Raw genomic sequence first — 23,880 nt, 5'->3', positions numbered from 1 at the left:
ATAATAAGGTTAGATTTTTTTAGTAGTAGGCTATGTGCATTCTGCTGAACAATAAGTCTTTAACCGGATTTTTATTTTGACGGGTTGGCGTACCTTTACAGCTTGGTGTATGTGATGTGACGCTAGTTTTACTCAAATCAAACGATCAAATGCTCATGAAGTAACTGTCAGAGCAGTTCTGGAGATGTTGTTCATGTGTTCACGTCCTCATTTAGTGAGACCGCATGCACACTTTAGTGTGTGTGACAAAGGAAGTCGCGCTTCTGCACAGAAACACGCAGGACATGCAGGATTCATATTTAAATAGACTTCCGGCTTAATATTTACAGATATTAGTCCATATCATGATTTGATGTAAGTGCAATGACCTATTTTTAATTAATTCAAAATGTGGCAAATTCCTTGCCATTCCGCGTTAAAATATAAATTCCATTTTTATGACTGGATTCCATGATTCCATCTGCGTTTTCTGCATCGCGGAAATCATAGGGCCCTAGTTGTGGTATCTTGCAATGGACACACGCCACGACGTTCTCTTTAAATTTGCCTGTGCCCTCAAATCAAAACACTGCTGAGTCCTTGCAGTATGCGATTTCAGATGCAGGGCTTGTGTCTCCTTCCGCTTTGTGGGTGACGTAAACGCGTTGTGTCACATAAAAAAAAGAAATCAGTGCAAAAGATCCTGACGTGAGATTTAAAATAAATTAAAAGAGGCTTTGAGGCAGAGGAATTTGCCTCTGACATTTTGTGAGGTCCAAGGTCATGAGGCTTGCGTCATCCACTTCCAGTTAATTTAGATACACAGAAACTGTGAAATATGTCATATTGAAATATGTCAATAATGCAAACTGGTAGTTGTTGTAATTATTGTAATCAAACACACTTGTATGTAGCACAAATACCTGTAACGTTCACTGTACTTTGTGTTTCCTTATAAAGCTATTTTTATATAGCAAGTGATATTGTGGACTTATTGGTCACTGACCCAAATATTTCATATTTCAATCAAAATACATTTTTATTATTACTACTACTTTCATCTTAGATAATTATCTGAGGATTCACCTGTAGACAGGTGTCACATTTATATGGCTTTTCTCCACTGTGTGTCCTTTTGTGTCTCTCCATGTGGTACTTCTGAATAAAGCGCATGTTGCACTGGTCACAGCTGAATGGTTTCTCCCCTGTTAAGCAAAAAGAAAGAAAAAAAAGAGTCTCAGCACCATCTAAATATTTACCTATGACAAGTATAAGACAAAAGTAAACAGACTCACCACTGTGGATTTTCTCGTGCCGTTGCAGCAGATACTTCTGTATGAAGCTCATATTACACTGACTGCACCTGAAAGGCCTCTCACCTGTTTAATAGTAAAAAAAAAAAAAAAAAAAAACTATTTTACCACATTATTGTTGGCCACCATCCCATGAATCCTGTTTGAGTCTGATTATCTCTGCTTTTGTGGAATTAACAATAAAAGCTGCTCACCTGTGTGAATAAGCACATGTCTACGCAGATGATATGAACTGCGGAAGGCTGCATTGCAGTGCTCGCATATATGCGGTTTAGAGTTGGGAGAGAGTGGCCCAGCATCACCATCCAGCATGAGCGACTAAAAACAGCAAGCAGACAAAAAGACATTAAACACCTCCATGTATTAACTTATTTTTTTTTTTTTGTCTGTATATTTGAAAGGTCATGTTAGATGTAGGTGGATCAAGATCACTGTAGGATGCCTTTTGGTGTCCTGTATACAATTAACTCATTTGCCATGATAACTTAGACATGAAATGACAAAGACATAAAAATAACAATGCAAGGGTGTGAAAGTTTTTATATTCATAACAAAATCATTACTTGGCTCTTTAGATACATTTTCTAAAAAATGTTTTAATTAGTTTTGAATAAGAGGATGCTTGCTATTTTGTGGTGTCCCATGCACTGCTCATTAAATTTGAATGAGAGCAGAATATAGTCAAATCATAAAATTATTATAATTTGTTGTTCCTTCATTAATATTTTGTTAATTTTTTTGTATTTTGTTTTCAAAATGTATAAGTTTAAATATACCAAATTCTGTTCAACAACCAGACTAACCATTTAACTAGTCATACAAATATGCCAATTGAAGCTCAAAATGTCCACCCTGCCAGCCACTTAGACAAGACAAGGCGGACACAGCAAACATTTGTAAATAATAGTGCAATTTATAGAAATTTTATATAGTAATTCATAGAAAGATTTGCTGTAGATAATATTTTGTAATTTATAAAAACTTAAAATCATTGCTCTTTCTCAGGACATGCCCCTGAATACAACAGAAATTGCACGGCAACTCAAAGAAACGTTGGGATGCAAATCCCAGAATGAAAAGCATACCTCAAGAAAGAAAGGAAGTAATGGATGAAAGAGAGATACAGGGAAGGAGAAACTGGTATTAATGACCTCACTGAGAGAGGAAAACATGCTCAAAATGAAAAAAAATGGAGGGAGACAAAGAAATACAATTAAAAAAAAAAAAAAGTTACATTGCCATATTTTGCCATGCTTTGGGTGTTCTGCTTTATGTGCCAACCCTGTCATGTGCTGGTCCACCCTGTCATCTTGATATTTTAAATAATAATTTAATCATATCTATATAATCCAGTATGTTCAATAGCTAGGTGTTGAGGCAATAACATGCAAAAAAAAACTGCATCCAAATAACAGTTTTGTCAAAAATGTGATCCTTTTTAAGTATCCTTTAGATTAAGTATCTTTTTTTTTTCTTTTTTTTTTCAAAACTGAGATTTATACATCATCTGAAAGCTGAATAAGTACTTACAATAAGCTTACATTATGGTTTGTTGGGACAGGACAATATTTGGTACAAATATTTGAAAATCTGGATTCAACTATTTGAAAATCTGGAATCTGAGGGTGAAAAAATATCTAAATATTGAGAAAATCTTTACATTTGTCCAAATGAAGTTCAAATATTATGGTTTATGCTTCAAATAATGATCCATAATTATCTAAAAATTATCTAACTTTCTTCTTTCAGACGAATCCAGTCAGGAGTTTATATTAGAAATGGTCTTTGATCTTCCAAGCTGTTTCATGGCAGTGAGTGTTCCATGCACCAGTCCAAAAGAAGTTAAGTAAAAAGCACCCACCCATAAAAAAATAAAAATAATTGTTGCATCAATTCACTACAGAAGGCCATTGTTCAACCCCCGGAGCAGTGAAACACACTTTTTTTTTTTTTTTGCTTTTTATGTAACTTCTTTTGGAATGATGCATGCAACACCCACTGAGTGCCATGAAACAACTTGAAAGATCAAAGAGGATTTTTAATATAACTCTGAGTCTCCGACTGGATTTTTCTGAAAGTAGAAAGTAATATACAACTAGGATGACTTGAGAGAGAGTAATTTATGTGCTCATTTTCATTGAAATAAAAGTTAATTAATAATCGAACACGTCAGTAGATAACATTTCCACTATTGCCATACATACAAAAAAAAAAAAAAGTCTAAAAAGAGTGTGCACAATCTATTTGTGACAGTTACATCAATGTTTACAATTCAGAAAACCTACAAACTATGAAAGTTTTAAATGACATGTTGAAAGGGTATACATACCTTTGCAGAATCTCCTTGTTTCCTTCTGGATTTGCCATCTGTTCCTTCTCCATTTGCTCTCCTCCCTCTTCTAGGCCCAGATTCTTTGGGGTCTTTCCCCAGTCTTCCAGAGAACTGCTAATGAAGCACAGAAATATGGCAAGAAATAAACACAAAAACAGTACAGTATAGTATGTATAACAGTGTATCGATAAATAAGTTATCATCTAGACTTACATTGCTGAGGCTTAGGTCATGCAAAAGCATATTCTGGTGGTTGCTGAGTGAGATGTCCAGCATATCAGTGCTTTTTCCTCCTGCTGATCCAGTTCCGGTTGCATACATCGGGAGGCGGTAATCCAACTCACTGAGCTTCTCCTGTTTGATACCCATACTGTGGATAAACCCACCACCATGGTCAGGAGAGTCACGCTCCTTCTTCAGGATCATTTCTTGGGGCAGATCCGACATGGAGGTTTGCGAAGTCAGGCGCGTGAAGCTGGTCACTGGAGGTAAATGGCTGAACATGATCATGCTGGTGGGAAAGTTGGGGTCCATGCCTCCGTTCCGTAAAAACTCATTGCCTAGCTTGTCTTGGATAATACTCATGCTTGGGTCTTCAACAGGCCAAAATTCATTGATGAAATTTGCTATAAAGACATGAAAATATGGGACGGATTATTAATTAATCTAGTACATTAATTAGCCTGGTAATAACAGACTCTGCTACTTCACTTTGCTTCGTAGACACAGTCTGGAATGGCATAATAGAGAAGTGTTTTCTCTCTCGCTAGGGGGCGCTTGTCTGAAGTTTAAAATCATTGGTTACCCGTAAGCCAATCAGATACGTTTAGTTATGACGCATGTTACACGCCTGTACAGCCGCATCGAAGCACAGACATCATGCATCGAACTCAAATCTATGATTGAACTTCCACTGTAAACCTGTTGTTAAACACTCTTCTTGTTCTGGCTTCAGTTTGAAAAAGAGTTGAATGATCTCCATAACAGAGCGAATTGCATCCCGTGTCTCGTTTCCCATTTCCGCGGTCGTTTCGGTTTTCGATTTCTCTAACCTACAATTTAAAACTCGGTGCTTAGCATCTACGTCACGGCTCTCAGCCCGCCCTCTGCTCGTTGATTGGCCCAGCTGTTTTCAGACCGGTGGCAAACAGAAAGCTCTGACGCTGTATCAGACTGAGTACAGAAGCTAAATGAAATTGAGCGGAAGTAGGAAGTCTGACGTAGTCAGGCTATACATTAATGCCCTATACCAGGGCTATTCAATTGGCGGCCCGCCAATCATTTTTATCCGTCCTGTGAGAAGAGTATGTGCAGATCGTAGGGCTGGGCGATATGGCCTAAAATCTCCGATTTTATTTTTTTTTATTCGATTTCCGATTTTTTTTCGATTTTCCCCCCTACTTAAAGAAAGCAATAAGTACAAACAGCAGACAACTTAAAGCAAATTTTACTTTTATTTAATCAAAAGTAGGGCTGCTGCGATCATTAATGCGCATCTCGTCAGTAAAGCCGGTTCTCTAATCAGCGGTTTAAATTCCATCAGGTGCGTGATTTCACATCGAGCAGCTGTTACTACACAGAGCCGTTTGTTAACTGAGAAGATGCGCAGATGCTGAGAAGATGCTTCTCAGTTATGGCTCCTTGTAGTAACAGCTGCTCTGTGTGAAATCAGGCACCTGAGGGAATTTACCGCTGATTAGAAAACTGACGAGATGCGCATTAACGATCGGCTGATCGTGATCGGAGCAGCCCTAATCAAAAGCAAGACAAATGTACCCCCCATTTTCATATTCGGCTGGTGTCTGCTGCTTTTGATTGCGATGGGCTTCAGGCAGCGTGGGGTCTCTTTCTCCACGTCTGTCGCAGCAAACCCATACCAGTTCCAAACAACAGACGATTTTATTCCTTTCTTGGGAACAAACTTCCAACTCTCACCGGTAGCCTTGTTGTCGCTGGCTGTTTCATGTGTGCTATGATGTTGTTGTTGTCGCTTGCCATACTGACATGTGAAACTAACGCTACGGAAGCTCCGGGGAGCCAAAAATGCGCTATTACACAAAAACTCGATTTACTTATTTTTTTAAATCGCCTGTAACAAAAAATTTGAATTAATTCATTCAATCGATTTTTCACCCAGGCCTAGCAGATCGCATATTTGGCTTGAATTGTGTTTTCATTAATTAAGGTAGTTTGTCCACAAGGTGGCAACACTGGCCCGGGCCAGCCAGAAAAGAAAAGGAAGAGACGCAACAGTGCCAAGTCCACGATTTTCCAGTGGAATTGGGATACTTTAACAATGTTGCCAAGGGTTGTTTTCATGTCCGTAGGTTGAAGCGACTCAAATAACATGATATTTATCCCCTGGAACGTGAATTTAAGCAGGGGGACCCCGCCAAAAAAAAAAAAAAAAAAAAAAAAAAAAAAAAAGATTTTTACCTTGCCTCTAAAAGCGATTGGGCTAATTTTGGGCTTGTTTTGAGTAGCATTGGACAGGTTTTCTTGTGAAAACCTGGCAACAATCTACCGGAGAACGCAACATGAATAGATGACAGTGTTGACAAGAGCTTGTGAGAGGAAGTTATGAGATATCCACAACTCTGGTTTAAAACGAGCATAAAGACATAACGTCATAACGCAGAATTAACGCGGACTTGACGAAGGTGATTATCAAATGCAGTATACCGTATTTTCCGGACTATAACCATTTTCATAGTTTGGATGGTCCTGCGACTTATAGTCAGGTGCGACTTATCAAAATTAATTTGATATGAACAAGGAGAAATGAACCAAGTGAAAACATTACCGTCTACAGCCGCGATAGGGCGCTCTATACTGCTCAGTGCTCCTGTAAACTACCACTGAGCAGCATAGAGTGCCCTCTCGTGGCTGTAGACGGTAATGTTTTCTCTTGGTTCTAAATAAATGCGACTTACAGTCCAGTGAGACTTATATGTTTTTTTTCCTCATCATGACGTATTTTTGGACTGATGCGACTTATACTCAGGTGTGACTTATAGTCCGAAAAATACAGTAGTTTGAAAGTCTGTGTGTTCGGCTGAACATATATGCAGTCTAGCCGCTTCAGACAAGCATGCCAGTAGCACTTCAAACAACAAAAACACATACAATTATGTGAAAATACAGTTTTGGCGAATGATTTTTATTTTATTTTTACATACGGCCTTAAATGAGTTATAAAGTTCAAAATAATCAAAGAGCTGAGAGAAAACCTGATGTGTGTCAGAAATACCTCACGCACGTCAGATTTTAAAGAGACAGCACTGCTTTTAAAGTGAAACTTCTTGAAGTCTGTCATTGATGGAAATCACGAAAACGAAAAAGAGAAATCACTCTTCAGGAATCAACTTTTGAGCCTAGATAAATGTAAAAAACAATAACACTTAATTATTCTGTAATGTTGAAAGACTATAATTAATGTATCAAATTGAGAGGAAGATGTGTTTAATAGACATCATCAGCAGTATTATTTAAAAAGTTTGTTAATAATGAGTCAATGTTGTTTCTGCATTCATTTGGAGGTTCAGTGTGAAATGAGGATATATATTAGTAATCAATTAGTCAGAATTAATTACAGAAAATGTGTGATTAGTACGTTTTTTTTTTTTTTTTTTTGACTGACAACACAAATGTTAACCTTTCATAGACGTTGCTGTTGGTAGTATTATTTCATTTTACTGCTGAATACAAGTTTAATTTAAATTCTTTATTTTATAGACCCAGATAAAGAGATTGGGTTGGCCCCCTTCAAATTTTCAATACGATGATCCGGCCCTCAAATGAAACTAATTGAATAGCCCTGCCCTATACTAATGAGTAATAAATAATTAGTAATTTATAGAAAAAGATAGGTGTAGTGAAAATAAGTGCATTAGTGTAATAATGTGCAATGTTTCATTTTCTTAATTATTCCTGATACATGAACATAACTGATTTCATTAAGGTCACCACCCTAGCTGATGATCTGGGGAATTGTGCATATTGTGTGTATGATATGCCATCATTTGATTAAGCTTAAACTAAGGCCAATTATAATTATAGTGCATCTTTCATGACAAAGCAAATTCAGATATTGTTCCACTATGCTGCATTGGTAATCAGATATCTCTAAAAATCAAGGTCATAATTGCTGTGCAAGGCAATTACAGACCTCTCCAAAGTCAGAGTGATTCTAGTGATCTACCTTACTACTGAAGCAGCAATGAAAGCGGACTAAACCACCAATTATATAGGCAACTTAAGAACTATCATTGTGTTGTTTCAAAATCATAAAACAGAACAAGCTTTCCCTTTGTCTTTGTAAAGTTTTTACTAAATTCTCAAGAATATTTATAATAGACATTGCATAAGTGTGGAAATTGTATTATTTTCTCCTTCTATATTGAGTCATTTAAAATATAACAGCATGTTGAAGATTCTTGTGTTGAGACCATAACAACCAAATTCGGGTCAACCCCACCATAATTAATGATAAATTGTTTTAGTTTTGGTTACCCACTGGTATAAGCACAAGTTAAAATAAATAAATACAACCCTAAGACCCGGATTGGTCCTTTGATGATCAGTTAGCAAACCTTAGCATCATTAGTTTAGAGACAAAAATGACGAATTTAAACCCGTTTTTGCAAACACAAAGGAAATGGCTAAAATAAATACTTAAAACACCTTTAAAATGTAGATTTACTATCTTTTCCGAAAATAAAACGGTCCGAGCTGTGAGTCTCTGTGGGTGCCCCAGCATTGTTCTCTATTGTGATCAGCTAACGTTAATGGATAGCTACTTAATCTTATTGATATAACCCCCGTCTTTTAATGCAAATTATTTTCTTTTTTAATCATATCAAGTTTAGGGACACGAATACATATATGTCACATGGTTGATATTATTAAATACTTTCACAGAGCTGAACTGTGTAAAATGTAACCAGTTTAATCAAACCCGGCTAATCTATTCGTTCATCACAATTACCAAACACATCTCGATCTAAATGACTCCATTAGCAGCTAACGGCTAACTAAAGCGAAAGAATAACACACGAGAACTTCAATAAGATTTTTAACAAACTCTTGTTTGTACATGTATACACAACCACGCAAGAATACACTATACAAGAAATATACAACTAAAATACAACCAAAATTAAGCGTTTTATTGAACTACGTTACGAACGGGGCTAGCCAACAATAGCATGTAGATGAAAGAGCTACTGCTAACAGCCTATCTCCACACCGCACGCGAAGCGCTATAATGCTCCCATGACAAATGAAGACCGATACACTGAGAATCTCGCGCTTCAAATGTAGTTTCTTTGATAATAACTGCACTCCTGCAATTTTGTCGACTTTCTCGTGCTTGCCCTGTACACGAGTGTGATCTATCGTGACCATTCATCCATTCGTCACATCACTAATTATAGCCCATACTCAGTAACACAATCCGCCGTGAATATGCGGCGATAAGTGCGATGTAATGAGCACACTGAGACTGGTATATGTGTACGCCTGCAAAGGTAGATTTATTTATTCATTTTTTTGCTAAAAGCGCCTTATTAGTCTCAGGCAGAAGAAACAATGATGCTCGGCGCTGAAACGCATCTCTCGCTTGAGCGGCTGTGATTTCATTTGGAGCTTTTGAGTCGCGCGCAATCCCTCATCTTTAATAGCTCGGGCCTAAATAAATAGCACAAACACAATCCCACTTACTTGTACACGACCATTGTCGATTCGTAGCTTTTCGAATGAATCTCGGCGCTCGATTCTTCGAGTTACTTTACAGCCAAAACGTTGGCCTCTTCCATGTTGTGGCGACGCTGGGAATTGTGGGTCGTGAAGAGAAGACAGACGGATACAGGCAGGAGTAGTCAAGCAGGGGGCCACTATGCAAATTAAGATTGTGCCTATCTGAACATCTTTGTCCGACGTGTAATTTAGTTCTTTACAGAATTGCTAGGACGTTTTTTTTTATTATTATTATTATTATTATTAGCCTGTGCAATTCTCTACTCAGTCTATATATACACGTATATCTATCTATCTGTGTCTATATGTCTATCTATCGATCTTACATTAACTAATTTAACTGAATTTTACTGAAATAAATATAAATTTTATTTATCATATATATATATATATATATATATATATATATATATATATATATATATATATATATATATATATATATATATATTACAGAATTTTAGTTATTTTAATCACCAACTTTCATCGTTTGCATCAGCTTACAAAATATGGTGTATAAATTGTCAAACTTTTCCAATTCCCATTCATTCACAGAAATCCTTTGTATGGTGTTTTGCAATCAAATTTCAGAAATACAAAAATATACAGATTTTCATATTTTTGGTTTTGTCTGTTTTATTGTAGCATATTTTGTAATTATTTAAATATCCCTCTGTATATATCCTCACAGCAGATGGCAGTATAATGTTAGTATTTTACAGAAGACAAATGTGCTCAAAAGAAACGACCCCTTTCTCCTCACACTACTACTGCTCAATGATTTGAGCCCACACAAGCACATTTGCTTAACCTCTCTCTCTTTCTCTCTCTCTCTCATCTTATAGGCAGAAGAAGCGCGCGTCAGTTCAGATTCGTTGTCGCGTCGGCAGTTTATCTACACTACACATCTCCAAGCTGAGGGAAGTTGCGAGAACGAAACGCGAGCACTTGCTTTATTTTTTACAAAATTACTTTATTTTTTTTTGCACACCCATACATTTCAATAATTTGTGTAACATAAATAATCTTATCTGAAAGGCTGAGTGTGAAGTTGTCGATCTATGAAGCTCTACGTCGAACGTGTGGATACACACCAGCGCGAAACTTAAGACATCATTTTATCTGACAATTGGGGTCTCGCGAATCATGTCTACGATCAGGCGAAAATTCGGCGAAGACTATCAGGTGGTTAACACCAACCGGGCTATGTCCTTTTCTGCCCCGGCCAAAAGAAAACGCCAGAGGTTCGTGGAGAAAAACGGCCGCTGCAATGTCCAGCATGGTAACCTTGGCGGTGAGACCAGTAGGTACATCTCCGACCTCTTCACCACGCTCGTGGACCTCAAGTGGCGCTGGAACCTGCTTATTTTCCTTTTAACGTACACAGTCGCGTGGCTCATCATGGCATCTATGTGGTGGATCATAGCGTACATCCGCGGGGACCTCGGCCACGGCCACGACGAATCGTACACGCCGTGCGTCGCCAACGTTCACAACTTTCCCTCCGCTTTCCTGTTCTTCATCGAGACTGAGGCGACTATAGGCTACGGGTACCGATACATAACGGAGAAGTGCCCGGAGGGCATAATACTTTTCCTGTTCCAGTCGCTGCTGGGATCGATCGTGGACGCCTTTCTCATCGGCTGTATGTTCATTAAGATGTCTCAGCCCAAGAAACGCGCAGAGACCCTCATGTTCAGCCAGGACGCGGTCATCTCACAACGGGACGGGAAGCTCTGCCTCATGTTTAGGGTCGGAAATCTCAGGAATAGCCACATGGTGTCGGCGCAGATCAGGTGCAAGCTCATCAAGGTAGCGTTTTCTGTTGAAAATATTATTACTAAACTGTCAGTAGAGGCCGTGAGGATGGTGTGTTGTGTGTGTGTTTGCGCAAAGGTTTTAGGAGCACAAAGGCGAATCTGGCTACAGCGCTTAAGGGTAAATATATATAAATTTATGTTGTTGATTCTGAACGTAGTTAACGGATCCTCTCGATGAAGAGAATGTTGGATGTTTTGATGCTTCACTTGACATATGGGGAGGGGAGCTTGCATTGATTTTAAACAGAACTCGCCATACTGTAAAATTGGCCAGTGCCTGGTTGCACCGATCTCATCAAGTCTTTGATTTGCATAGAGATCTTGTTTGCTCTCAGAACAAAGATCAGTGGCGTGCATAAATGAATTGGGCACATTCCCCTGACTATATGGATTCCCATGGGAAGCCTTGCGGTAAGAGTATGCTTGGACAAAGTACATTTCCTTCAGCTCGATGTAAACTGTCACAAAGTAATTGGAACCTGAGTTTAAATATGACCAGAGTATTATATCTGCAAATCAGTTCAGCTCCAAAATTCAAATGGTAGATTAGAAACACTTTGTAAGGTCCAAGGTCACATTGCATGACAAATGAACAGACAAATATGTTCCTATACTGTTTAAAATTTCATGCCATTGTAAGGAATTCAAGCAAATCCCATGTCCAAGCAAATACATGTAATATATTATTTCAAGTTACATCACCTACCCAGGTCATCTTTCAGCTGTAATCGGTTTAAATGCAACGCATACAACCAAAAATAAAATAAACAAAACAATTATAATATACATGGCAGAAAATACAAATACATAATAATCTGGGCTGGAAAACAGCAAAATAAAACATTTTAATGAATATTTTAGGTTTGTTTCTCAGTAAAAAAAATATCTAGGCATCATTTAATAGCATAGCATTACACTATTACATCTTGTTTTCAAGAATATCTTGAATTATTATTTATTTATTTATTTATTTACATTATTGATAAATTGACAAAAAATGTTTATGCAAGTCATACGTGTTTTTTATTTATGTATTATTATTATTATTATTATTATTATTTTTTTTTTTTACACTGGACAGTCTTCATAAGGCAGAAGTCACCAGTGCTTTCCCAGTGAGAATTATATAAGAGTGAGAGAACATATGGGGAAAGGCCAAAGAAAATGAGCTCCAGGATTTGTGATAAGAAATATGCAAGACATGGGACTGATCAGAGCGGAAAGGAGTAGAAACACAGAAGTCGGCTGTTGGGGTGGGAGGCTGTGTTCTGAGAAAAGAAGAGCATAATTGACACATGGCTCTCACCACACCACAGTAGGCGCAATGCAGTGAGCACGGGATGACGGATGGTTGACTTCAGAAGCACGACCCTTCTGCTTTGCCCTTTGCTCGTTACTGTCCTATTCAGAACTCTAGAAAAAACAGCAGCCGATCTATTGCTCAGAACGGCCTGCAGCGTAAGCACTCTGTCCTGCCTTTGAAATTTACAGTCTCTTTTGCTGTCCTTTACTGTTTAATATGATTAAAGCCCGAGAAGTGTCTAATGCTATGAAGTGTTTTTACTGTCCCAGGCTGTCTTACGAGTATCTGAAAAAGATAATGTTCGACATTTAGAAAATTAAGATTCTCTAACAATATTGAAATCCAAAACGTTTATTTGAGGTGCATGCTATTCACAAAAAACAAAAACAAAACAAAACAAAACAAAACAAGGGAAACCATCTCCCTCACTCATCTGTCTAAACTGGAAACTACATGCTGCTTGGTTTCTTTGTACAGATATTACAAGGAAAATCATGTGGGCTTTTGTATTCAAAGACGATGGCCTCCCTAGAGTTTTGTGCTTAGAATGGCAGGGATTTCTATATCTCACTTAGGCTGGGTCACCTGGTACTTCAGGCTGGGTACAAGCTGTGAGGAACAAAGATAATATTTGTCTCATATTTTTATATATATATATATATATATAGCTAAATATTAAAATTACATTTGCAAGCAAAAGCAGAGCAAAAAAAAAAAAAAACAGATCTCAAAAGGTACACTATGACATTCTGATATGTGATGTGCTTTGGTTTAACACGAATATGTGAGAAGTGCAATCCACACTTAGTTTGAGCAACAGTCAGGGACTGTCAGCAGATGTCTCTTCACTACCTTTTATCAAACAGGCAGATGACACATCTTGTGATCCCCTTTGGAGGTTTTGAACTTGTGTTTTATAATTTCCTTTAAAATAAGAACATTTGTGTATTTGTGTGTGACAGTGGCACTGCACCTATACTTGTGAAAACTCTCACTCTTTTCTTGGGAACACCACTGTGATTGGTGCTCTCAGTCTGTTCACCATCTGTGGCATTCGGCACAGGCAGCCAACCCTGCTGACTTCACTGCCAATCTCTAATGTTAATATGGAAACACAATCCTATGTTTAAAGGTAGATTAACAACCTTTGCTTGTTGACTGAAGATGCCCTCTGAAAGATTTTGTTATGCATGCAAACATCTGTCCATATTAGATAATAAAACGAGGTATATGTCATGTAGTTTTGACCCCTCTGTCTGTGGGTGGGTAGCTGACACACTACAGGACACAGCTGTCACTGTCATATTATAGTCTACTTGAACTAAAACTCATCTAAACAGCAATGCAGTTACACATTCGATTTCATGACCTATATGGAATATTTATAGTTCTAAAAGTTATTGTTGCACTACTGCAAATTGTGACCAGTCATAAGATTTAAACTATACACTTACATTAAAAAAAAAAATAAATAAATAAAAGCATAATGGAAATTTAATTTTAAAAAAGGAAAATAGCACTTTGATGTTATCTTTTAATGATTAATGTTTTAAGTAATATTGATAAAGTATTTAAACAATTTTATTTATAGACATTTGCCAGTCTTAAGATGGTCTCCCAGCGTGGCCAAACTGTTTTTTGCTGGTTTAGCTGTGGAGCCATATGGTCTCCTGATCAGGGGTTAGAGTTAAAAATGAAAAGTGCCCACAGATAATCTAAAACTGACCAATATCCCTTGTGCATTGTTCACATTCACTACCCTTTCGGTATGTTCGGGATGAAAACATCCACTCAATTAAACTGCTGTAAAAATGTGTCAGATTCATATTCTTTCTCAATTTTTTTTTTGCATAAATCTGTTAATCAGCTTCAGTCCTGATCAAAACTACCAAATGTTTTGTTTTTTTTTTAAATCCAAGATTTTAACTCTTTATTTGCCAAGTTCATAAATGATGTCACTGATTTGGGGGGAAAACACACAAAATGACTTATTTTCAATATAAAAGTAATTGTGGCTGTATTTATTTATTTATTTATTTTTTACTTTTTATAACAGTCTTGGGCATGTCAAAGATTAGTAGCAACATTGGCTTTGATGCATTTTTAGTTTTTGTGAAGCATTAGATTTAACATTTTTCTGCCTAATTTGTTGTTGGTAGCAGTTTTTGCCCCATTGACTTCCATTATAATGACATTTTTTGATTGCAAAGCCATGACACCATATAATCATGCATTCTTGATTGTTTGTGGTTTTCCCTTTTGGGAAGAGGTAAAATTTGTTATAGAGCATCACAGTCCCGCCCACAGCCGGTGCCAGAAGTAAAAATTCAATACAATTTATGCATTGACAGTTGGGGTATAAGCCATAAAAAAGTAACCATACATGGTAGACTTAAAACCAGCTACGGCTGTACTAAGCGACAGTATATGCTCATATAAACGCCAAAGGTTCATGGGGCACTAACCTTGTTTTGAGATAAATGCCTTTTATTCGCAATGTCTTGGATAAGTACTTCATTACCCACAATCCTGAACAATACCACAATCCCAAAGTGATGCACCTGATAGGTGGAACTCGTGTAACCGTCTGGTTAAACCCCGCGAAGGTCCGTGAAGACTGAAGATCATTGATAAAAAAATAAATAAAAAAAACCTGTGTTGCGTTTTTGCACAGTAGACTTATCAGTGCAATCGTGATGTCCTTGGCCATGATGGCTTTTTTCAAGGAGGAAAACAAAAGTGTTCAAAGGGGTGTAAACCACTTCAGATAGGGTCATGTAACTTTAACGTTAGTTGAGTGTAGCGTGTACGTGGTTCAGCTTTCGGGTTTTGGGCCAGGATGAGGGACAAGACCTACAAAGTTTTGGTGAGTTTTGCAGGGAGGTTGGTAACGTTAGTTAGCATTATCGTCCACTTTAGCTAGGCTACTGTAACCTTCATATGGTATGATTCATATCAAGCATTTTATAATGCCACTGTCAAAACAATATTTATCGTAGGCATACCTTTTTGTGCATTTACTGAACATTTGTGTAATGGCAACAACATGTTGACGACTGAGCGGTGATTGCAGTCAGGTACAAAGCACTGCACCATGTTGTTGACGTTATCGTTAACCACTTTCACACACGCACACAATATATAAAATACACAATGATAAATATAAAAATCAATACACAATGCCTATATAAAACTATTTATTTGCACGATTAATACTGAAAGAACTGCTATTACTGCACATTCACTATATAAAATAAAATTCACTGGAGGAAAAAGTTTGCGCGGCCGTCGTCAGATTTGGAAGTCGTTTAAAAGGCTCGTTCACGGTTGTGGCTTCAATCGAATTCATTGAGGCACGGTGGTTTATGGGATGAGTAGTTCCTTCGCTCGAAATGAAAATATGTACACAGTCTTGTACCTTTTACTTTTTTTGGATTTTCTCTTAATTTTTTTTACTCGAAATGATATGTTATATGCTTATGAGTTAAGCTGTTGCTGGTTATCCTCAGACATGCTCTAAAACTCTTTAGATACAGATTTTTCCGAAAGTCAATGGGATAAATGAATGGGAAATTGACTTCCAGCACCAAAGCTCTCTCGGGCTGTGGGCAGGACTGTGATGCTCTATTTTTACAGTCGATCACTAGGTGTATAACAGCATATTATATTGTGTGTGTATGTGTGTGTTTGTGAGAAAGAGAGAGATAGAGAGAGTGTGTGAGAGAGACCTTTGCACACTTACCTTGATTTATTTGAGAAAATCTAATTGTACACCTCAGCTCTCAGAACTACATGGAGTAAACAAAAGTGTATTTATGCACCTGCTGCCTTTTGATGGTGGTGATAAGTATAGACTAAACAAAAGCAAAGTATGTGGATTTAAACACTTGCATGCCATCGTGCTGGTCATTTTATGTTGAGAAGAGCAGCAAGCAACACGAGAAAGGGCTTGACTTGTACTGAAGTTTTAGAAATGATTATGCAGCTTGACCCCTCCAGCGAGCTGCAGCTTATTTTAAGTTGTTATTACATTTTGGTTCATAATACATTATGTTCATAAATTTGATGCAAAGTAAAATTTTTACAGGATTTTCAAGTTTTAAACTGGCTTTACCATCAAGAAAAGACAAGCATTTCACACATAGACCATCTGTACTTTTCACCATCAAAATGCAGCAGGTTCATGAACATACTTCATTATTTATTGTTTACTCCTGAGAGCTGAGGTGCATATTTTGATTTTTTTTAGATACATCAAGGTAAGTGCACAAAGGTCTCTGTCACACCCTCTCTTTCTCTCTCTCTCTCACACACACAAACACTATAATTTGCTGTAATACTCCATATAACTCCATATACAAGCCAGAAACAGCCTTTTTTTGCACAGGCCTATCTAAAGGGTTAACGGTCCCACCTGTGATCAACTGTAAAAATAACAAATTCAAGAATGCATGATTATATGGTGTCATGGCTTTGCAATCAAAAAATGCCGTTATAATGGAAGTCAATGGGGCAAAAACAGCCACCAACAACAAATTACGGAGAAAAAATGTTAATCTAATTCTGCACAAAAACTAACAATGCATCAAAGCCAATCTTGTTACTAATCTTTGACATGCAAAAAAAATTCCAGTCCACAATCACTTTTTAAATTGCAAATATGTCATTTTCAATTTAATTTTACAGCAGTTTAATTTAGTGGATGTTTCATCCACAAACATAACAAAAGGGTAGTGAATTTGCCCAGAGTGTACCGTTAAGTTTTTGAAAAATATCAAAATAAGACTCAACTTTATCCCCTAGTGGACAAAAAGTCCCCAACAACGCATAAGGGATATATACCAATCTGACCATTTTAAGAGACCAGTTAATACATGTCAGTTATCTTAGGCTGATTTAAGATGTTTTTAACAAGATAATGTGCGATTCAGGTACCTGGATTGTAGATGCAATACAATCCCAGTAATGTATGCTAGACAGTAGTTTGCTACATCCTGCACAACCTAACACTCAGAATCATCCTTAAGGGTCTGGGCAATTGTATCAAGCATATTTTGCTCAGTACTGCTTTTCTGGGGCGTGTTTGTGCCGTTACCTTATTTCCATAATTGCTTAAGTGAATCCAGCACTACAACAGCACAGGCAGTGTGTGCAAATAAATATTACTATCAGCACAATTAATTTTTAGTTCACCCCTGAGCACTACAGATCTTTCTCTGAAAAATCCTCTGAGGTGTATTTTGAGATTAAAACTAGTATTACAAATTCTAGTTTATGAAAGAGAAATGATGGATTTGCCTTAATCGCTTATCTCACCCTGTGTTTGCTTTAGTCTCGTCAAACCCCTGAGGGAGAGTTTCTACCGCTGGATCAGCGGGAATTGGATGTGGGATTTGGAACGGGTGCTGACCAACTCTTTCTTGTCTCACCTCTCACAATATGTCATGAGATCAATTCCAATAGCCCCTTTTTCGACCTGTCTCAGCGCTCCCTCATGAATGAACAGTTTGAGATCGTCGTCATCCTAGAAGGCATTGTGGAAACTACAGGTCAGTATTGTACATTATCTCAAATTGTTAATACATTTAAAAAAATGCAAAAAATAAATAAATAGATAAAAATAAAAAAGAGAGAGGGAAGGGAGAAGTGTTGAGAAGGAACTATATCCTCAAATTCTTTTGGCTTGGTCTGCTTAACCCCACAATGTTACCTCTGGTTAACAAGCTCATTTTTCTTTCTTTCTTTTTTTCACTTTTCAAGAAGATTATGCATGTAAAATGGCAATAACCTTATTAATAATGCAATGACAACATATTTTCTCAATCAGATTATATCCTATATTATAAGTTTTTGTTCCGGGAAACACCCTGCAGGAATTTTTTTTTTCATCTGTCAAATATGTTTTTTTATTTGTTAGTGAGTATATGTGGACTATGTGGAGTAATGTGAACAATTTTACAAAAACACTTATAAGATAATACTGATATGAATAATACTAATAAGAGCACTATAATAAGCACTAAGGATTAATGAGCTGCTGGATTAATGAATAATAGTCAGGATGTGTGCATTCGCTCGAACTGATTTGCTGAAATCAAAACAGGGACGACAATAGGTGAGATTGTCTAATGTGCATTAGCTCCATCCACTACCGGAAAACCCGGCAGTTCTTAAAGATAAGGAATTCCAAAGGAACACTGTTATTTTGACAAGAAAATACAAAAAAGAATATTGCTTACATATAGCGCATCTATTCTCTCTCTCTCTCTCTCGCTCTCTCTCTGCGTGTGTGTGCGTGCGTGCGTGTGTGCGTGCGTGTGTGTGTGTGTGTGTGTGTGTGGAGAAGGGTATAACTGCAGACCGGAGATCTCCAAATAGGGGCGAGAACTCCAAAATGGGGTGGGAGCTCCAAAATAGGGCGTGGCTTCCTCCCATTGAGAGACAGGCACATGGCACTTATGCAAAATTTTTCCCCCAATCCACTTCAGTGCAAACTCCACCCCACAACTGATTCTGAAGTTTTTTTGGTTGTGTCAGTTAAAGTGTTTCCTAAACTATGCAACAAAAAATGCTAACCCTTAAACCTACCCCTCACCTTACCTTAAAGGGATAGTTCACCCAAAAATCTAAATTATGTCATTAATAACTCACCCTCATGTCGTTCCAAACCAGTAAGACCTCCATTTATCTTCTCTCAGTCCCTCTCAGTCCCTCCATTGAAACTGTGTTTATGGTATACTGTCCATTAGGGCTGTGCAAAAAATCGAATGCGATTTTCATGCACATCTCATCAGTAAAGATGCTCCTGTAATTAGAAGTATATCTCTAGCACGTGCGTTCAGATCAGGGTTGCCAGGTTTTCACAACAAATCCTGCCCAGTTGCTTCTCAAAACTAGTCCAAAATTAGCCCAATCGCGCTTCCAGAAGGGTCTCCGATAAAAAATTGCATCCCGGGTTAAAATATACGTTTTTTTAGCATGGTTGCCTTGGTAAAATTTGCATTTTAGGGGATAAATATCACATTATTTGTATTGGGGTCGCTTTGACCTGCGGACATGAAAAACAACCACAGACTTGGCAACACCGGTTGGCATTTACTACACCAGTCAGTAATTCACTGACAATCTACACAGAATCGATGTTAAAATCGCAGGCGATTCTTTGTCGATTTTGAAAACGATTTTGTGTTAGTTGTCGGTAGACTACGGCTCTGTGTAGTAACTGCCACTCCACCTGAACCAGTGTTGCTAAGTCTGCGATTGTTTTTCATGTCCGCGGTTTGAAGCAACCCCGATAACCCAATAACGTGATATTTAGCCCCTAAAATGCAAATTTTACCAGGGAAACCCTTCCAAAAATGTATATTTTAACCCCGGGAAGCAATTTTTATCGGGGAACCTCCCGGAAACGCGATTGGGATAGTTTTGGACTAGTTTTAACAAGCAATTGGCCAGGATTTGTTGTGAAAACCTGGCAACCCTGGTCTAAAGAGAGTCAGTTAGAATACTTTGAAGCATCGAAAATACATTTTGGTCCAAAAATAGCAAAAACTACAACTTTATTCAGCATTGTCTTCTCTTCCGTGTCTGTTGTGAGAGAGAGTTCAAAACAAAGCAGTTTGTCATATCCGGTTCGTGAATGAATCATTCGATGTAACCGGATCTTTTTGAACCAGTTCACCAAATCGAACTGAATCATTTTAAACGGTTCACATCTCCAATATGCATTAATCCACAAATGACTTAAGCTGTTAACTTTTTTAATGTGGCTGACACTCACTCTGAGTTCAAACAAACCAATATCCCGGAGTAATTCATTTACTCAATCAGTACACTGACTGAACTGCTGCGAAGAGAGAACTGAAGATGAACACCAAGCCGAGCCAGATAATGACTCGTTCAGATAAATGGAGGTCTTCCTGGTTTGGAATTATTAATGACATAATTTTGATTTTTGGGTGAACAATACCTTTAACCAGTGAAATTGACTGAATTGCAGGATTGGCGCTAAATAGTGTGGTAAAGAAAGTTTCAGTTCAGGAAATAAAAAATTGATAAGATTATGTGATATGAGACTCAATGCACAATGACACCATTTTAGTTACACCCAGCATCACAACCCCTACTAGCCTGTGAATTTCGTGTTCCGGGATGGCCCTGTTGCTTGGAATAAAAAGATAGAGTAAAATCTTTCCCCTCCTCTGGGACGGCTCCTGAGTGATTCCCGTTTACATCATGATGCAGAGGTTCAAACTTAGGTCCAAACATCACTGGCCACAAGCTTTGGCCTCTACTCTAAAAGAGAATATTTATTTCTATAGCAAATTTTATTTTAGATTAACTAGAAACAGTTTAATTTCTAAAGTTTTATTTTGAAATGTAAGTCAGTAACAATTGACTGAAGCCACAGCCAATGGTGAAAGTCTTTGCAAAAAGAGACCCCGCCCCATTTTGGAGATTTCCGGTCTGCAGTTATACCCACTTGTGTGTTTGAGAGAAAGTGACAGCAGGGTGCACACCTTCACACTAGAGTTTACAGTAAGTCAAATAGGTGCACTTTTGCATCCATTCAGATGAACTGAAAAATATCAAGATCAGTTGATGGAAAGTCAAACTCTCGCCAAGTCAGAGAGTGTTTAGCGAGTGAAAATATATGTGTGCTAATTTATACTTAGCCTCCAACTCACACACTGGCGAGTAAAATCTGAGAATTTATTAGTCATTGGCTAATAGACATAATTTTGTCGCCTGAGCGAAGATTTAGTCGCATATGCGAGTAAAAATAACTAAAAACACTAAAAATAACTTCTAGTTTATGTGAACTTAAAACAATTTTCACATAAACCATTTATAATAAATGTTATATTTAGCTACATGTGCCCTTCAGCAAGTAGAAAATATATAGAAGTTGAATAAAATTATCAAACAATAAATGTTCAATTAAATATAGATTAATTCTAAAAGCTATATATATATATATATATATATATATATATATATATATATATATATATATATATATATATATATATATATATATATATATTATTCTTCTTCTTTTGTTGTTTGATTAACAGGCATCACAGCAGCTGGGTTATTAGGTTTTTTAGCTGCTATTACTTTAAGAGCTGGTACTGCTGAACATGAAATGGATCTGACATGCATGTTTTTTCCCAATTTCTGACCCACTTCAGGTCTTAAAGTCTGTACTTATGAGCTGACAAGTTGAATTGGGTGTGTTCGATGAGGGAGACCGTTCTGAGAGACATGTTCTTAAATGTGACTCATATATAACAAATACTTAGATACATGCACAGTTTTAAGGCAGCATGAACTGCCTTTTTGCTAACTTCATGTCTTAACTGACAATATAACTTCGACATTGCATACCTGTTATTTCCTTCGTGCCTTGATGAGATAGAGATGAGGCAGGCATGGGCTTTTGCGCTTTTAAGGGGCACAGTTTTAAAATTCATTTTAATCTTATTGAAATATTATTTATTACGTCAGTTTTCACCATGTCATGTATCACTACAATATCTAGAAGTAAGCTGTAATAATGAATGTTTCATCATGTTTCATTTATCTGACAAATAATTTTGTATTGTAGTGTCGGGGAGTCATGCACTGATTATTTTTGTGGGGGCATGAGTGAAGGGGGGAGGGAGGCCTCATCATGCTTGTCATGTGGTACACATCAGCCACGATGTGTATCACATGACAAGTACTGTATAAATGTACTGTACTGTATAAATGATATAGGTCTATGTTTTATTCATGTTTTCGTTTTTATTCGAAATATTCCCAAACGTGTTAACTATATCATAAAATATCTTGATTCTAAAATATGTGCAAGTAAATGCATTTAGCACCTTTATAGATTATTTTAGTTGATCTATGATGGGCAATGGGCAAAGTAGCATAATAGTATAATCTATTAACTACACAAAAAAAAAAAAAAATGTCATTTTACTTAAGTACCAGATATGGGTGTAATGCCATAAAATATTTTTAATAAGACTGATTTTGTATTTAATGTGAATTTAATTAAAACATTGTAAGTTACTAATTATAACACTTTCATGGTACAGAAAGAGAGGAAAGAAAATTCACATTATCAAAAACATTATCACTAACTTCATTCTAGCCAGAGTTCAAGCACTCTCAAAAACTCCCATTAAATCACTGAAGCTGTTTACACTTTGAAATGAATATCTTACTTACACTCGTGCAGACATCTGCACTTTGCCATTTCAGATGAAAGAATTCACCATAATCAGCAGAAAGCACACTAAAAAAAAAAAAAAAAAAAAAAAAAAAAACAACAACAGCATTTCAGGGATGACTTATCTGAATGATTGGTTTAAATACGCAGCACTGTATAAAAAACAAACAAAAGAAAAAAAAAACATCTCTGGCTCTGTGGCAGTCAGCGAACACACAGGTCAAACTGCGCCTTGCACCCAAAACTCTTTAGTGTGATACGATTCCAAATTTAGGTGGTCCCGAGTCGGGGCCAAGCTTGTTGACATGGGGCACATATATATAAAATATTTCAATTACTACATAAAAATAATAAAATGATTCATAAACATTTTTATTAAAAAAATCTTGAATTTCATCAAGCATCAAGGATTCTGACTTTGGAAGGTCTTTACATTTATTTCCTTGTTCAACAGCTTGTATTATATTCATATATTGTCTTTCTTTTCTTTCTAACATTAATCTATGGCTTACGTTTTAGGCATGACATGCCAGGCTCGAACTTCCTACACAGAGGATGAAGTTTTGTGGGGTCACCGCTTCCTACCTGTCATGTCGCTGGAGGAGGGATTCTTCAGGGTGGACTACTCTCAGTTTCACAACACGTTTGAGGTGCCTACTCCTCCATACAGTGTGAAAGAGCAAGATGAAAAGTCCTCCCTGCCCTCCCCTGGTCCTGTACTGTCGCCCACGTTGCCTGGCGATCATAGTCGCAGAGAGCGCATCTTTTCTTTAGATGGGGTTCCTCACACCGATGAATCCATGTCCAGATTACCCAGTAAGTTCCAGCGTATGAGCTCCAAGAATGGAAAAGAAGTCCTCAAAACTGGAAGCTCGCAGGCACCAGAAAAGGCATCGAGCACAGGTGACCTGCCCCTCAGGGTGCTCGGGTCCCTTGTCGGTCAAGCAGATGTGGAAAATCATCTCCAGCTCAAACTTCTAAAGCTGGGTTCAGAGGCCCACACCCAGTCGGCAGGAGAACTGGAGCATCACAGACTGATCCCAATACCTGCTCCGGTCCCAGGGCCAAGCCTTAATCCATTGCCTGCATCCAGTGCCCGACCAGAGGACAACCTCCCCCCAAAATTACGCAGAATGAATGCAGACCACTGA

General features: G+C 37.4%; 2 protein-coding genes across 4 annotated transcripts in view; one reads left to right on the top strand and one right to left on the bottom strand.

The window, feature by feature from the left end:
- znf281b (zinc finger protein 281b) overlaps positions 1-11,174 on the bottom strand; it is a 15,689-nt gene extending 4,515 nt beyond the window's left edge. Inside the window, exons 1-6 of one of the 3 annotated variants that reach the window (XM_052612213.1) lie at positions 10,973-11,174; positions 3,838-4,250; positions 3,622-3,738; positions 1,487-1,610; positions 1,275-1,358; positions 1,066-1,184 (exon numbers count right to left, since the gene is read on the bottom strand). In XM_052612213.1, coding sequence (XP_052468173.1) covers positions 1,066-1,184; positions 1,275-1,358; positions 1,487-1,610; positions 3,622-3,738; positions 3,838-4,250; positions 10,973-11,036 — 921 coding nt within the window. In that variant the 5' untranslated portion in view covers positions 11,037-11,174. Of the gene's footprint in view, positions 1-1,065; positions 1,185-1,274; positions 1,359-1,486; positions 1,611-3,621; positions 3,739-3,837; positions 4,251-9,345; positions 9,514-10,972 lie in introns of those variants that run through there. The other 2 variants (XM_052612214.1, XM_052612215.1) reach the window with 2 other exon arrangements.
- Positions 11,041-23,880, top strand: kcnj19b (potassium inwardly rectifying channel subfamily J member 19b). Its single transcript, XM_052612131.1, has 3 exons — positions 11,041-11,193; positions 17,837-18,053; positions 23,249-23,880. Exons 1-3 carry the CDS (start codon positions 11,041-11,043, stop codon positions 23,878-23,880), a joined length of 1,002 nt encoding a protein of 333 aa, XP_052468091.1.

This window comes from Carassius gibelio, chromosome A12, assembly GCF_023724105.1.
Source record: "Carassius gibelio isolate Cgi1373 ecotype wild population from Czech Republic chromosome A12, carGib1.2-hapl.c, whole genome shotgun sequence".
In the NCBI taxonomy this organism is placed as follows: Eukaryota; Metazoa; Chordata; class Actinopteri; order Cypriniformes; family Cyprinidae; genus Carassius; species Carassius gibelio.
The sequence above is the reverse complement of the archived record's forward strand: the minus strand, read 5'-3'. Positions and strand labels throughout refer to the sequence as shown.